The sequence below is a fragment of the Cimex lectularius genome, unplaced genomic scaffold (assembly GCF_000648675.2).
Source record: "Cimex lectularius strain Harlan isolate CLEC.00 unplaced genomic scaffold, Clec_2.1 scaffold3, whole genome shotgun sequence".
NCBI classification, from domain to species: Eukaryota; Metazoa; Arthropoda; class Insecta; order Hemiptera; family Cimicidae; genus Cimex; species Cimex lectularius.
Genome location: NW_019392688.1, coordinates 754,038 through 771,709, shown reverse-complemented (window position 1 = coordinate 771,709; position 17,672 = coordinate 754,038). Strand labels below are relative to the sequence as shown.

Here is a 17,672-nt window from a genome sequence, read left to right as displayed (position 1 = left end):
TCTGTCACATCAAACTATGAAAGTTTAGATAGTGCGTGATTTGATGTAAATATTCTGCAGATGATTTAGAACACATTGCTGGGCTTTGGCCTCCGGTAGTCGTTCGATGTGTCCTATTTTTATTGAGGGGTGCCATGGCTCTATATAGAGAGCGAATAGGAATGCTACAGACATAAAAATTACACTCCCCTGGTCCTCTGTTTGCATTTTTGAGAAAACAGGGCCGTTTATTGTGTATAGGTACAAATGTTGTTGTTCTGTTTTATATTTTCTTTTGTTTATATTTAGAGTGAATGTATTTATTACATTAAATTTGTAATGTGAGAGGACCGATTCAGGAATATTGACTACTTCACTGTCCTCAATTTAAGTAACTTCATAATTTACAATGTAATATAATTAATAAGAATAAATAATATTTTCGTATGGTCACTTCAGTTGATTTTGATTCAGTTTTGATGAGGAAATGATTAACAACACAATAGAAAATAAAATGATGTGATTTCTTTAACATTTAACTTTTTTTAACATTTAACTTTATTTTCCGTAGAATAAAACTTTATTTGCGGTATTTTCTGAGCAGTCAAAATTCAGTTTGCCTTCTCTTCGGATTCGTCGTGAACTTCTGCCCCGAGGCCTGGAGCCTAGCCGTTAATTTTACCACACTTGAACTCACTTTTACAATATTTTCTACAGCGTTTGAAACTTCTAGCTCCATTTTCGAAGACCCAATACTTCACAAACGGGAACTTTCGACTTGTAATTTACACACGCGCTTCACCAAACGGGGTGAGGGTTTCACGGCTACATCCATCCCTCCTTCGAAAACTTTGTTATGCCCTAAACAAGAAACTCCTTGGGTCGGGTCCAAAAGAATAAATTTCAAACGGGGGGGGGAGGGTTAATTGGTTTTATTCGTTCCCCCTCCTACCCTCCTACACTATGGCCTACCCTTTTAACTATAACTCACTTGAAAGGATCCCTTATTTATGCTTTGACCCATAATTTGAATTTCCCGACAACGATAAAAAAATCCAATTTGTCGTTTCTGACGATCACAAGTTTTGGTCGGTTTCTTAAATTTTTAGAAATTGTCGAAAATGATTTAATTTATACAATTTAATTTGTTTACTCGCACACAGTGTTCGTCGTAAAAACAATACTTATAGCTGTTGTTTTAAGTATAGATACATCTACCATTTATCCATAATTTTCTCTCGTTTATTTGTTGTTTAGCAGTTTTGTCATCCTTGGAAAAACTGTTCCGAAATCCCGCGCAATAAATTATATCCAAGCAGCATTTTGCAGTCTTTAGTGAATCTCTTTTTTGCGTCGAATCTTTTTTACTGAAAACAATTAATCAAAATTGATGCCGATGCTAATGATAACTTTTAAAATACTTTCAAAACTTTCAGCAATTTGACAATCAATAAAAGAAGATAACGAATAAATTTATGAAAATAAACTAAAAATAATAAATAATGAATAAATACAGAGTGTCCGTTCTTTTTCGTTGAATGTATGTAGGGTGTTCGGCTACTCGCGTTAACTTTGCCAGAAGATTATACATTCAAAATTGAACAAAAAGTCCTAATTAACTTTGGTCTAAATCTCAGTAGTTTCGGAGTTATTTCACTTTTTGATTTTTTACATTTCACGACCTAGCTTCAAATAAAAAATGATTACTTCAAAATTAATTAATTTTCGACAAATCCGTTGATACCATTGTAAACTACATTAAATGTCCAATAAGATGTGATTGCTATTAAACTTGTAAACGTTAAATTCACTAATTTTGAGTCCGCTTGACCAATTAATATTTTACAATTAATTAAGGTTTTTAGTTGAGATGGAAAAAAGGAAGGAAAACTCATAAGGTGGGGTTGAGATGGGGAGTTGATGTCCGAGTGGATTGAGGTCACGATAGCTCAGGTGGTAGAGCAGCGGCGTATCTAGCCGAAGGTCGTGGGTTCGAATCCCACTCGTGCCATTAACTTTTTTTCATCTCAACTAAAAACCTTAATTACTTGTAAACGTTCGGGAAATAAGTGTTTTAGTAGCGAGAAATTTGAAAAATATATTTTTTTCAAAGTTGAAAAATTTACTATGGTGAATCTAAGTTACTATTTACAAACCTAGAGACCAGCAAGTGTCAGAAAACGTACTCCATTTAATATCCTTTTTAGTGGTGTAATTTTTTTAAATTACTTTTTTTAAAGGTGAACAAAATGATGAAGGAAAGGAAAAAAACCGTGGTTGAAGAATTGATAACGTTTTATTAATAATAATAAAAGTAAAAAACTTAAAGAAATTTTGAATGGATTTAACATTAATTTAAACGTGTTTCGTTTTTAATTCGAAATGCTCTCCATGTTTCGCAATGTATTTTCGACGTGCTGCCGTCGCATTAAACCCGCAAAACCAATACATAAGTTGTATATCATATGCTCCATTAGTAAAAGTAGCTATAGAGTTAAAAAAAATTATTTCGGAGAATTCTTTTATCAAAGTTGTAGTCGTGTTGGTAAATAAGTACACACTTGCTCTATCCCGATTTCAAACTCAAATTTAAAAAAAAATATTCAAAATTTCCTTAAGTTTTTTTAAAAGTTTCCACCTTCCCAATCTGTCAAGTGGGGGACTTGTCCTCCATCAATTTCTTCACCTTTTAAAAAAGTAATTAAAATAGAATTTACACCACTTAAAAGGATAATAAATGTATTAGGTTTTCTGAAATTTGCTAGTATCTAGGTTTGGAAATAGTAGATTAAAATCACCATAGTAAGTTTTTCAACTTTGAAAAACAAAAATTTCCAATAAGATGTGATCAATATTAAACTTGTAAACGTGTGTGAAATAAGTGTTTTAGCAGCGAGAACTTTGAAAAATATTTGTTTGGGAATTTAAAGCAGTTTTGAACGGATTTACCCAAAAACTTTTAGTTTTCGAGCTATCATTGTTTATCTGAGGCAAGGTCATGAAATCTTAAAAAATCAGAAAAAGTGGAATACCTTCGAAACAGCTCCGATTCGGACCACATTTAATTATGACTTTTCCGTTCCATTTTGACTGTAGAAACTATTGGCAAAGTTTGTAACAAGAGTAGCCGAACGCCCTGTACGTAGACCAAGAAAAGTCTTTAATTCTAGGGAAAACACATAAAAATGGTACATTGTTGTTATTATTTATGCTGCAAAATTAAAACTAAGAAAGGTTAGTTACTTTTTGTTAGTAATTGGTATGGTAATTGTAAAAAGATCTGCACCCAGCTGTTAAATATGAATTTAATTAAAATTTCGTAATGAGTTTCCAGTAGAAATTATTACCAAAGAATTTTATTATTAATAACAATATAAATTATTTTTTTTAAATGTCTCATGCTTCATCCCGTTCTAATGGTAAAACGTCAGTTAATGTTAAACCAATTTTTTTTCGTTTTGCTATATACATTTTTGAATTCACCCCCGCCCCACCAGTGGTAATGTTAAACGACCCCCCGGGCAATATTGGCTCCGCAGTCAGCGGTTCACGAACCCCTTTCCACCATAAATACGAGAAATTTGTAAGGCCATGTATCAAAGTTGGCTCCGATAAGACCCATAGTGGCTGGTAAAGATGTAGGGCCTAGCGGGCGAGTTTTAATATCAAAGACGCCGTGTAAATCACTTCCGGGGTCGGGTACATCCGATGTGGGCCCGTCGAACCTCGCCCCGCAAATAAAATCAGCTGGAGCCTTTTTACCCCTCATCACAAGGGTGGATGTCCCTTCCAGTGAATTACTACATGTATGTACTTTAATAATTTGAGCTGTGTTTGCCTTACTTACCCACTGGGTTTTCTTCGTTCCAAAACGAGTCATCGAGAGTGTAATCAGCTTCTGAAACATAAAACACACAAGGTTAATTTTTTTTTGAAATATGAGATTGTTTTGTAGTAACATAAAAAATAATTTGCATGATTAATAAAAAAAGTACTCTTTGCTCAACAACTGACCCTTATAATCCTCCACACAGTCTAAAGATTCGTGACCTTCGTGAGCTCCTACCTTACCCTTTTAAGCCACTCTCTCCATTGCCTCCAAGTCTGACAGATCTGTCGGATTTTTACATAATTATCTACATATATTATTTTTTGCTCGATGTATACTTATTTTGATTACATTAGCAATAAATAAATTAATACATAATTTAACAAAAAAAAATTATTCTAAATAGGAAGTCCCCTTTTATTACACCATGTAAGGTAACATTGCAAGGAAAACGTGACATTTCTAGGACAATTACTATGAAAAATATCACACATATATCATCAATATATCAAACATATCATCAAAATGAACTGATATTTACAAGATAAAATAATCACATTCACCTGGAACTAAAATTCTAAGTGAATTCCTTTCTCACAAAAACCAACCCACTCAATAACCCTCTCTCTGTCTTTCTCACTCTCTCTCCCTCTCTCTTCCTCTCTCCCTCACTCTCACTCACTCTCTCTCTCTCTCTCTCTCTCTCTCTCTCTTTCTCTCCCTCCCTCCCGTTCTGTCACTCAATACTTTTCTCGTTTAATGCAGGTGTTAAAAAATCTCGACATCACCAATGACCTACAATTAATCTAAATAATTAGCAATATTTAAAATTCGTTATACTGTATCTCCACTATAATTATTACGTTAAAAATATAATTTTTGATCCTAGTCAAATTTGTCGTATCTAAACCTTAAAACTATTTTGTTGCCTCCGGTACTGTTCCATAAGCAAAGGGCAAATGGTACCGGTGAAGCGGGGTCGATGCGGACTTTTCCAGTGGCATCTGATGCCATGTGAGGTTTTTGTCCACATCCTTCTAATGGTACCGAAATCAGGTGTATACCCAAATGAGAGGCGGGTGCATGTATAGGGTAGTGCTCTTTGGGGGTGGCCCGGCTCGGTCGGAGCAGATCGTTGGGGTTAGCGAGAATTTTCATCAACAAAATGACATTGACTGAATGTCTGTAAGGCAAAAAAAAGAAATTATAAGTTTCTTTAATATAACACTAAAGACGTTCTGGTAGGTTCGAATTACACTACTTTACATTTAAAAAAAATGAATTTTAAAATAAATAAATATTCTTATTTATTAATAAATTATGTACACACTAATTCTACGTTGATTATTTTGTAGTTGTCATTGTGATTTCATTTATTTGACACTTACAATTAGTTAAAAAGTCATAATTTTGATTTCCTGGCACCCGAGAAACGTATTAAGTAGTTTATTGTAAATATTGGGTTGTCCGGAAAATAATGCAGGATTTTGGTATTAAACAAAAAAAAAGAAACTAGTTACTTTAAAGCAATGTTCTTTAATCAANAATGAGTAATCCTGTAAACGTAAACAGAATATTTTATATAGATTTTTTTTAATGAAAACTTAAAATCCTGCATTATTTTCCGGACAACCCGATACGTACATCATCTATTTTCGAAAAATTCTTATTTTTATAATTAAAATTATTTTTTTCTTTCATGGTTATCAAAAACGTTTTGTAAATTGTACACTGAACGTAAATTGTGCATTTTTGTTAGCGATATTTTATATCAGTATTTCCAGGTAATTTTTACGTTTATCTAATTTTTATTTCAAAAATTGAAAGTAATTTGGCAGGTGTTAAAATGTGCAAGAATTTGACTTGCTTAATGTCAAAACGTTAACTTTTTAAAATAACAAGTATTGTTTTCAAAAATTGTACTCTTTACGAGTAAACTATCACTTTATTCCTTAGCATTTATTTTCCCAAGTGGAATTGTTAGTTCAAACATTGGGTGTTGGGGTATTGTTGCATCGGAAAACGCCAGTCCAAAGAACTTTGATTTTTAAATTAAGAGCTGATGAGATTCGAACCCGACATTGTTCAGAATTGAGGTGATAAAAGTTTAAGCTATGCATCGGCTGACCTATGGTTGTTACTTAAAAACATCCTCTCAAAACCTAAAGACAACGTAGACAACTTGGCAAAAAGCGGGGTTTACCAACTCAATTGTAATGATTGTGATATTAAATATATAGGACAAAGCGGTAGAGAAATAAAAACAAGAGTAAAAGAACACTTGCCTAAATCGAGCAAATTTTCGGAATTTAAGGACCATCTAAAAGAAACAAAACATAATTTCAATTCAAATTTAAATACAAGAGTGTTACATAGTTTCAACAAAGGGAAAGAACTAGATTGGTTTGAGAAATTTGAAATTAAAAAATGTAAAATTGAACATGGTGATAAATGCATTAATAATATAACAGATTTTGATCTACCTCCCATTTTAAATATGTACATAAATAATATCAAACATCCAAATAATTAAACTAATTATTTTAATTGTTATTATTTTTAGAGTAATTTAATAATATTAAGTATTTATTAGTATAATATTTATTTGCGTTATAATATCCGCGTTTCGCACGTTCAAATTGAGCGCCATTAAAAAAATCAGCTGCTAATTGGAACGTCGCGTTGGCGGAGGTATCAGCGGGTTTCACTTTGGCAATTCATGTTGAGAGACGTGGTTGTAGAAGTCCTTCAACCTGATGATGAGCTAAAAGGCTCGAAATCGTATTGCTGCAAAACAACTTACTGTGAGTAGGAACTAGCTTTTTAAAAAGGATTCAAAAACGTTTTGTAAATTGGACACTGAACGTAAATTGTGCATTTTTTTAGCGATATTTTATATCAGTATTTCCAGGTTATTTTTACGTTGATCAAATTTTTATTTCAAACATTGAAAGTAATTTGGCAGGTCTTAAAATGTGAAAGAATTTGACCTGTTTAATGTCAAAACGTTAACTCTTTAAAACAACGAGTACTGTTTTCAAAAATTGTACTCTATACGTGTAAACTATCACTTTATTCCTTAGCTTTTATTTTCCCAAGTGGAATTGTTAGTTCAAACATTGGGGTTAAATTCAGAGTTGATGAGTTTCGAACCCGACATGGTTCAGAATTGAGTTGATAAAGGTTTAAGCTATGCATCGGCTGACTTATAGTTGTTAATGGTAAACTAAGATTAAATAGTAAATTTTAGTTTTTCAGATAGGCCTTTTTTTAAGGCAGTTAAAAACATGTTCCAATCTCCGACGACATTACAACAAACAATTTGACATGGACTTAAAGGCATTGAACCATGTTGGTGGATTTACCATTTTTTAACGCATTTTTTAAACTTTTGTAAAATGGGTTGATATAAAAAGTATTAACTATTTAGCCCAAGATGCCGAAACATCGTAGTTTTTAGAAAAAAAACCCTAAAAATAAGAAACACTTAACCATCGATAAAAAAGAATAACGAAACCTAAAAAAGAAGAATAAATACTGAACTAAAAAAAGCTAACCTCAAATTTTTGCAAACTAATACTATTTGTCTTACATTATTAACAAATACACCGTTATTGCAATTTAACCGTACTTGGCTTAAATGTTCTTTAAAATTTTTTTAATGCACTTTGTTCAAAGTATAATTTGTTTTTAAACATAATAAATTAAACCTAGTTAGGAACTACATGAAATTTAAACAAACGCAACGAACGTGACCGATCCGTTAGTGTTTTAATGCGCTTGTACAATTTTCAAACACGATATGTACATATTTTTCAGTTTATATATTATTTGCCCAATCACCAACAGTAAAATTCACAAATTCTCTCTCTCATTTTATTTTCCTTTTATTCACTCACACTTTCATTTTTCTCCATTTTTACTATTTCACCGTATTTTGCGAGGTTTTGTTGTGGATTTTTTGACCAATAATTTTTCGATTTATAATTTTCAAATTTGTCGTAGAAGAACGCGGCGTGGTGATCATGTATAAAGTGCAGTAGTTTCCAAACGTACTCGTACGTTCATACACGTTTAGAGCTTTCGCCATTTTTCGTTTTTTTAAAACCACTACTGAAAGCGAAGCAAGTTGCAAATCTAGGAGTGCCTAAGCGTACAGGTTTCAAGTAAAATACTTTTAAATAAAGTCAAGATGATTTGAGATAACAGGACTAGCTTACAAACATACAAAACACAGCTGTCTGCTGAAAACATACATGACAGAGTGGAATAAAATGGAAGGAAAATCCGTTTTTCAAAGTTCTTCCGTGATAATAATTTCCGGGAAGCAGTAGCAATGGTAGAAGTCCCCACCACAAGGAAACTACTATGCTGGCTAAACAGATAAATGGTCTTCGCTTAGCAAGTGATTATGACTCGATGTGGTCAGTCGTTCTGCTCATACGGGGTATGCTATTATCGCCAGGTTAGAACGGAAATCGCATACGAAAGATACTCATACGAACGAGGGTTAATACCAGTAAATTGCTCTTGACATTATGCTTGAAGTATGGCAAATCCAAATCTAACTTGGTTGGTGGGGATTGCGGTTTTCAAATGTCGTGACTGAGGCGCGGACTGATCAGTCCTGACAATAGCAATAATCTCATCTCAGGAGCGTTCCCCCGTCATCGTCCATATCATCTAAAAGAATAGGTGAAGCATAGATATTCAATGTTTCGGCAATTTGTTAAAGCCTAAAATCCGCTCTAAGAAATCAGTATATTTGTAGATATGTGATGAAGAGTGCACTTTACATGACCTTGACTTAATGTTGGGTCAGGTCATATATTTTATTTTTCTGTTGCCTAGAATATTTTTAAATGCAAACCCCTAAACGAAAGCTGGCTGATCGTATTTGCATATGTGTGTTGTAGGCGTGGTTAATATTTGTGTATGATTGAGGTTAAAATTGTCTTAAAAGAAATTTCATGCAGGGTACGGAATAAAGGGGAAAAGTCTTGATTATTCTATCTCTATGATTTGAATCTTGTTCATATATCGAGCCTTTTCAAATAAAAACACTAACAGAGTTATAAATATAGAAATAAATAAAACAAACATTGGCTGATGTTAATCCAGATAAATATAAAACAGGTATAGACCGCAGAAGTAGAAAGATGGCGCCGAGAACAAACATGGAGAAGAGTGAAGTATGCATGAAGCCCAGATATAACCGTCTGTCCGGATTTACTACTGATTGCTTGTATGTTTATGGAAATCCTCCCACTCAGAATCGGGTGCGGCGCACCGGGGCTGGAGGTGGAGGCAGAGGTATCTGATTGCCCCGGCTTCACAATTAATGGAACCAACTCCCGCATTCGTAATGCATGAAGGCCAACTCTGAAAACAAGATTTTTCACGGAGCAATTTCCACGGACTTTTTTTTTCAATTGCAATTGTGGAACCAAAAGGTGAAACCGATTACCTTATTGCTTTACGCCTTGTGGGTTAATGTTTAACGGGATTTTTGACATGATCGATTAAACGACTCGTCAAAGATGATTATAAGCAAGGAAATTTCTGATCGCCTCAATAAACTTTCCCCATATCACAATAATTCGCTGAAATAATGACAAGGTGACTTTTTTTAGCAAGAAGATTAATAGAAATAAATACATCAAAAATTAATTCAATAGATTAATTTTTAGTTTATTTACTTCATATAAAATTATTTAACAAAATTCGTATATCCAGTTTTGCTAAACAATTTAAAACAAAAAACATAATTTAAAATTCCATTAGCTACCCACTTAAGGTATTTTACTGTTAAGGGGTTAAGCTTTTACATTTTTTAAATTTTTGCTTGTGGTCTGCGGGGTGATGAACCTGTAGTTTGGTCATTCTGACCAGTTTGATCTGTGAAACTCACTGGTTTGTTACGTCGACCCAGTTAAGGACAGTGGTGAAAGCAGGAGCAAGGTCTAGCATGATCACATCCTGGTGTAACCTGGCGGGGAGAGGGTTGTGCAGTGCAGTGGTAACCTGCTTTGTTGAAGAAGATGTTAGGGAATAATAATAGTATGAACCGAATATTTCTGTGCTACCCTGGAGGTCGAGAGCGGATTTTTAGTGGTTGCCCCTCTTTGAAGTGAATCCAATACTGGTGGGTGGTAAGTGGATATAACCTGAGACATTGCGTTATCTGCTGAGATGAGTCCCTTTACCTAGGCGCTTTCTTCTTCATTGACTAGCAATTCCCTGTACAATTTAGGCGAGAAGGTGCCATTCTTTGTTGTCTTCCCGTTCTACGAGGGCTTTTACAAGTATTTCCTTCAGCATTTCGGGTCACCTAGGCCGGTCGGTGGATATTTTCTGGGAGACAGTTGAGGACATGTTGTTGTTTCGGTGCTTGAAATGGCACGCGTTGGCGAACTTCGTGGTTACGTGGTTAGATTCAACGTCGGAGGTCGCAAGGGCTAAGCAGATAAATAGTAATTTTATCCGTTCCGAGCACAGTGGGAAGGGGCTTTTCATAAATCTAAAACCTCGGCCTAAGGAATGTAAATCCTAGTACTGAAAAATGCTGTAAACACTTGTCTATGACAGCGCATCCAAGCAGTGGCTCTTGAGGGTGCTGGGGTGGTGGTGGCTCCCTACCCGGGTGAGACTGACTGATCAGATCTCACAGTAGCAATGATCCCTTCTCGGGAGCGCCGTTCTCGATAGGAATAAGATTTGCGCACTTAACAGGTCATTCACAGAGTATAAGTGTAGGTATGTATACAAGGCGTTAAACTACCCGTGTCGGAAACCTAACCGCTTGCAAAGTCAGAAGCCCTTCATTTTATACGATATTCCCACGTCCTATCTACGGACGTCAAAGTTCCCATCAAAATTTTTGTGGCTCTTTTCACGGGAAATTAATTCGCAATCTTTAGTGTTGAGATTTGTTTTGATAACAATAAGTTACTGCTAATAAAAATGGCCATAAAGTTAATAAAATTGGAGATGTTTTATTTTTAGTCACCACTGGCACAAAGCTGTCCGGTCGTATCTGAACGAGTCCTTAGCCGTCTTACTAGGGTGCTTCTTCATGTTTTCATGGATTCTTTAGTGAAATTGTCTCATGGCGTCTTCTTCGATCTAAATCTATCAAAAGATTTTACTCTCCTAAACAATATTTTTGATAAATTAATGATCAGTATATAAAACACTCTGCTTTCTTCGTCGAACTTTTGAACATATTCTATCCATCAGGAACATGACACTACTGATTTGAAAATGAACCATCCATTTACTATTCCCAATCCTACAATTCTAAGTAAATTGCAAAGAAATTAAATGCTCAATAAAATATATGAGCACAGCAAAACTTCAAGAAGATAAGTAATAATTTCTTTGCATTTTCGTAAATAAACGTTATGACTTGTAGAGTTGTGGTAATAACTAAAAAGGCCTGATAAATGTTACATATATAATAATTTGAAGGTCGTAAGATGCGGTCTGGTGTGTCGTAGGTTTTAGAAAAACATTTTCTTCATCGTGCCAACGTTTCGATCTTTATTGAGATCATCCTCAGGGCACAAAGTGTTTGCTTTCCATGTAGATGTGTCATTCTTGTCTGCAGTGTTGAAAGGGTTACTTATATAATCGACAACGAAACTTTTTGTTTTATTGTTTTTTACTTTATTACTTCTAATCCATTAAAGTTCGTGGTCCGATTGACCAACATTAACATGTTTCAATTAATTGATATTTACGAAAGGTATTGATCGAGGTAAAAAAGTCAGCGTCAAGAGCGGGATTCGAACGCACGATCTTCGGCTAAATACGCCGCTGCTCTACCACTTGAGCTATCGTGACTTCGATCCGCTCGGACACCAACTTCCCATCCCAACCTCACCTCTCGAATTTTCCCGCCTTTTTGCCATTTTTCAAAAGCCGTGTAATTTATTTGATTCTCGGCGACAAATGAAAAGGCCACGGGGATTTTTCGTGAGCGGATCGAAGTCACGATAGCTCAATTGATAGAGCAGCGGCTATTTAGCCGAAGATCGTGGGTTCGAATCCCGCTCGTGACGCTGGCTTTTTTATCTGGACCCATACCTTTCATAAATATTAATTACTAGAAATGATGGAATGTGTGTGGTGTTCAATCCTTTATAAAAAGATAGTGCCTACTCACAGTAAGTTGTTTTGCAACGATCCGGATTTCGAGCCTTTTAGCTCATCATCAGGTTGAAGGACTTTTACAACCACGTCTCTCGACATGAATTTCCAAAGTCCAAGTCAACCTGATGATGAGGTAAAAGGTTCAAAATCCGGATCGTTGCAAAACAACATACTGTGAGTAGGAACTATCTTTTTAAGAAAGAATATTAATTACTTCTAATGTTTTGGGCTTCACCACTTGTCGTTTTGTCTTTCAAAAATAAATACAATGTTAACATTATATGATGCAGTAAAAAGTATATAATATTTTTTAGACGATAATAAACACGTTTTGATTAATTTAACTTTGTATGTTTGTATAGATCTGTAAAGCAGTTTGGTATAAATATATTATTTATATTTTTTTCTTTTTGTTGATTATCCATGGGTTTTCAAATATATTTTGTTTTGTATATTTTTTTGTGTAAAGACAATACTATGAATTTTATATTGAAATTCTTTTATTTAAGGTGTTACGGGCTAATTTCCTGTCTTCAGCTTCTTCGGTATTTTGTGACAAGAGTAAAAAAATATTTTGGATGGTGAGAATGGGGAATTTAACCCGAAACGTATACAAATAACGAAATTTCAATTATGCTTCGAGAAAATGCGTTCAGCCGAAAAAAAATCATTTATTTTAGTCAAATAATAAAAAATATACTGTTGTAACGTATAGCTGGACTAAATAATATATAAAAGAAATATTCAGGAATATGTTACACTTTGACAAAAATTTGAACTCGAAGTCCGAATTATTTCCGCCCTTCTATGCTTCCTGCCGACTTTGATCAGCCGGGTTTCAATTAACAGCGAGAACAGGCGAGCCGGAGATGATGAGTTTTGATCAACCCACCGGCAGACTTTCGTAAACCGGTCCGAACTTTCAATCGCCGTTGGCAGACCGTACGATTCGGTCAAATTCACACAGCTCTAATGTTTTGAGATCTTTATCCTCCCCCTTCACGATTCTTCAACGATTGCGGTTAATAAAACTAAGTTCATTCCAGGAAAAACTTTGAAGTCGAGCATTGAACAAAGTTCAACCAGAAAATTTAATCTAGGCTTTAAAATAAATGGGGATTCGAATCGTAGGAACTTGATTGAACGAAACGGCTCTTTGACTTCATTTGTATTCCATTACATAACCGAATCGTTTATAGCTCTTTTGCGCGGTGAGGGTGGTATCCTTTGGATAATTTTCTCTCGTTTGTCTTTGCCGTTGAAATTTTGGTTTTTCGTGTGTATAATTCAATTGGTCACACTCAAAGAAAACATACGGAGTTTTCTGCTAATTACAACACTTATCGTAATTAAAGTTTACACACATGGTACTTGTTGATATTGGACGGAATTCCTCTTAACAAAATGATAATAAATCAAACAATTTATTAATAGATTTGTTAAATTGTACATAATTACTACAGGGAATTATGTAGTCGTTTAACATACTATGAATAAATAAGTACTCTTCAAGATAAATTTAAGGCATGCGATATACAACCAAATAGATTAATTGGCCTCTGATAAAACATGATTTCTCCCGAATTTTTATTGCAACTATGCTGTGGTTCCCATACTGTGGTCCGGACAGCAAACTTCGAAAAAATTAATAATTACGAAAGTAAACGTACAATGAAATTAAAAATTACCTAGTACTAAAAACGAGTTTTTTATTTTTATTTATTCATCCTCGTTTATTTTTGCACACATAAGGAAAATGTGTAAAGTAAGTGAGACGTTCTGGACTAGACTGGTTAGTCAATCGGTTACCAAGGAATTTTATTGTTAATACTGGGGTCATTCATTAACGGAATCTGTTGCTTCCTGGAGTTTTCCAATGTTGTGTATAAAAATTCGATGCTTCCAGAAAATGTAATTCGAGGTCAAATATGTCTCATGAGTGCATTACCTATTTGTATCATTCTCATTGATCAATTTTTTCATAAATAGAGTCAGGATCTCTGAGGAAGCTTGCAGTTTCTCCATTATCTACATAGAATGCGCCGAAACGGTATTGATGAGGAGGAAGGAAAACATGCGACAAGCAAACTGAAGAATAGTCAATGGACGAAGCATCTCAAGAGATCCAGCATGCTCGAATTCTACAAGTTCCCGAATAGGTGCAGGTCAAACAGCCAGCGGACGTGCGATATCTAAAAAGAGTAAGTACTGCAACAGCTACTTAGATTTGGGAGTTATAGAGGCTGACGAAACTAAAGCTCAGTAGCTGATTTGCGCGAACGACCTTTCAAACTTTTCAATTGTTCTAGTTCCAATTTCGTCGTCATTTTAAGGGTTTACACTCAGAACTCCGAGAGAAACAGACTGATTTTTTCATGAAGAAGCACACTCAACTGTCTGCTTCTCAAACATTCAATAAAACAAAAACTATTAATGAAAACTCAAGAAAAGCGTCTTACTCGATAAGTTATCGAGTGGCACAGGCAGGAAAAGCTCGTACTATCGCTGAAACGCTTATGAAACCGTGTGTTAATGATAAATATAATTATTTTACTTATGGGATCGGTGTTATTATCAAACAGTACTCACAAAAGAAGGATAGAATTTCAGAATTTCATCAGGATCTTCACAAACTCGCTACTGTGTCCGAGAACTTTAAAATTGGAGATATGCCCCTCGCACCCCAAGGCACCCAAAGCATGACAGGCTTCAATTATGTGGGACACATCGAGCAACCTTTTTGTCGATAGGGGGCACCGGCTGCACGAGCAAGTTCCTACGTGTTCAGGCAATCGGGTGGCCATCTGTGGGTGCATTTAACACCCAAGGGCCTGTTGGACGACCGCGCTTACTGACGCTGCCATCCATTTCTTCTTATCGTTTTTACGGTTCGCATTGCGTCAGAGGACATGATCGAGATAGTCCGGTCGGAAAGGTCAGACGTCCCGGCTATCGCCGCCGCGTCCTCACGTTCGTTACCCTCCAGGCCGATGTGTCCAGGAACATAGACAACTACCGATTTTCCGAGGCGCTCCCGTTCGGAGTATCTTTCTAACAAGAGCACGACAAGAAGGTCCACAGAGAACCTGTCACATAAAGAACGCTCAGAAAGTCGGTACTTACGAGGGAAGCTGAGCCTTTCGCAGTCCGTATCGCTTCCACAGTGTGCCAAATCGCATACAAATCCGCCGTGTATACGCCGACATGAGGAGGCAACGACAAAAAGGTGGAACCCCCTTATTATACAAGCTATATCATCGCTGGTCTTGGGCCAGTCTGTAAAAATGAGACGAAAACCAGCGAATCTGTCTCCAAGTTCAAATTTAGGCTTGTAAGGAAAGGCGGTGTACACCAATTAAGCCAGTTCGACAGATCGTCACGGACGAATACGGCTGGAAGGGTCCAGGGAGGTGTTTGTCTGTTTGAAATATTTTTAAAAAGTTTCATAATATGGCAAAACAATTTGCTCCCTTAAGATATTTTGTGTAATCTTATGTGTATATATTTTATATGTGTGGTGTTTAATGACCGTTAGTTAAAGATTGAGTGGAGATCGTGTGATGCAGTCTGGTGTGACGTAGGTTAAGAAAAACATTTTCTTTATCGTGCCAACGTTTCCATCTTTATTGAGATCATCTTCACGGCTCAAAGTGTTTGTTTTCCGTGTGGATGTGTCATTCTTCTGTGTCATGTTGAGAGTGCCTCAGCACGATACACAAGAATGACACATTTACACGGAAACAAACACATTGAGCCCTGAAGATGATCTCAATAAAGATCGAAACGTTGGTATGATAAAGAAAATTTAATTTTATGGTTTATCTATGTAAATTAGGATATCAGCATGTATACGGAATAAATAAATATTACATATTTTCAAATATATCGAATCGGATCCTTATCAGCTTTTGCAATGCGATTCAAGCAGATGTAGGCTTGGGGCTGATGTACATTATTGGTGAACATCATTTCCTATTACTTGCCTTTCCGTTTCAATTCCCACGGCTCTTTATTCTCCTGTTATCGCGGTAACTCGTTACCGGACGTCGCTCCGCTGCCGATATGTTCTACCTTATCCGTTGAAAATTAATTACTTTAAACGTTTTGCCCTCAGTACGAGAACAATTGGGTAATTTTAAAAATTATTAATACAATGGGGAAAAAATATGCCTATTTGTGACTGTACCACCATCCTTGATAATTTGGATAAGTTTCATAAGGTTCAACACGTGATAATTTGCAAGTTGTTGTCATTGGATTTTTATTTAATTTATTATTTTTTTAATTGCAAACAATCAACCAACAAACCATCAACAATCGTCATAACAAAAATGTATATTTACAAATAATAGTAGGAAAATAGTAGATGTGTACGTATGCCCATAAACAGGCAATTAACAACTAGATTGTTGTAGTTATTTTGAAAGAGAAGTAGCCTCATTAAATATATATGTAAGTAAAGTAATTAGGAAGATAATTTCGTCTTCGGTAGATGGATAAATAACTGGATAGATATTTAGTTAGATATGTAAAAATAAGGACGGAGTTATTGAAGAAGTGAATCCGATTGAAAGGTAAATATTTCGGTTGTTACTTTGTTATTAAAAAGCAAAGAGATCATTCTCAAATTGTATATAATTGCCCAAATGTAGGCTATTTTAAATTAAATATTTGAAAACGAGCGGACAGTATTTATCTAAGCATATGATCAAAAGTTATCGTAAAACCAATGGATTACTGATTCCTGATTTATGTAAATCTGCCCATATAATATACACCAATGTACAGATCCACCGGCACTTTCAGCTCTTGCAATAAATTACGGGCAGACCTGAAGAATCATCCACCGTTAGTGTCCGAGCGGATCGAAGTCACGATAGCTCAAGTGGTAGAGTAGCGGCGTATTTAGCCGAAGGACGTGAGTTCGAATCCCGCTCGTGACGCTGACTTTTTTATCTCAACCAATATCTTTCATAAATATTAATTAATTATAAAATGTTAGGGTGTTGGCAGTCCGTGGTCAGACCTCGTTGTTATCAGTACGGCCACGGAGGTTAACAGCTAGGCCAATTCAGCACCCAAAACATTCATTTTCTACATCCAACCAATTCACACTTTCATTAATTCTTAAATAATTTCTTCCCTATTTACGTACCGTTCACTCATTTGAGGTGAGGAACTTAATTTCCGCCATCGGCCTTCTCACACTACATTTTCATGCTAATAAATACATTCGCTCTCAACACATGGTAAGGAACATAACTATATACAATAAAACAACGCTGTTACCTCCAAGAATTGGAACAGGGGTATATATGCGAAACCACGCTCTGCTACCAATATCTTGTCACCTTTCCGTGGAATGTAAAATATAAAATTCTTTCCAGAAACAAAATAATATTTTTATTGATTTTCTTTAACAAACTAAAAAAAATACCTTTTTTGTAAAATAAGATAAATTATATTTTATTGATCTTCTTTAATAAACTCAAAACAAAACACATTTTTTTGGAAAATAAAATAAATTATATTTTATTGATCTTAAATAAACTCAAAACAAAATACACCTTTTTTGTGAAATAAAATAAATTATATTTTATTGATCTTCTTTAATAAACTCAAAACAAAATACACCGTTTTTTGTACAATAAAATAAATTATATTTTTATTGATCTTCTTTAATAAACTCAAAACAAAATACATTTTTTGG

General features: G+C 35.1%; 1 protein-coding gene across 14 annotated transcripts in view; it reads right to left on the bottom strand.

Annotated features, from left to right (window-relative positions):
- LOC106662262 (disintegrin and metalloproteinase domain-containing protein 11) overlaps positions 1-17,672 on the bottom strand; it is an 880,166-nt gene that overhangs the window by 285,711 nt on the left and 576,783 nt on the right. For all 14 annotated transcript variants that reach the window (XM_014386216.2, XM_014386212.2, XM_024225839.1 and 11 more), the window contains exon 2: positions 3,827-3,877. In XM_014386216.2, coding sequence (XP_014241702.2) covers positions 3,827-3,877 — 51 coding nt within the window. The remainder of the gene's footprint in view (positions 1-3,826; positions 3,878-17,672) is intronic.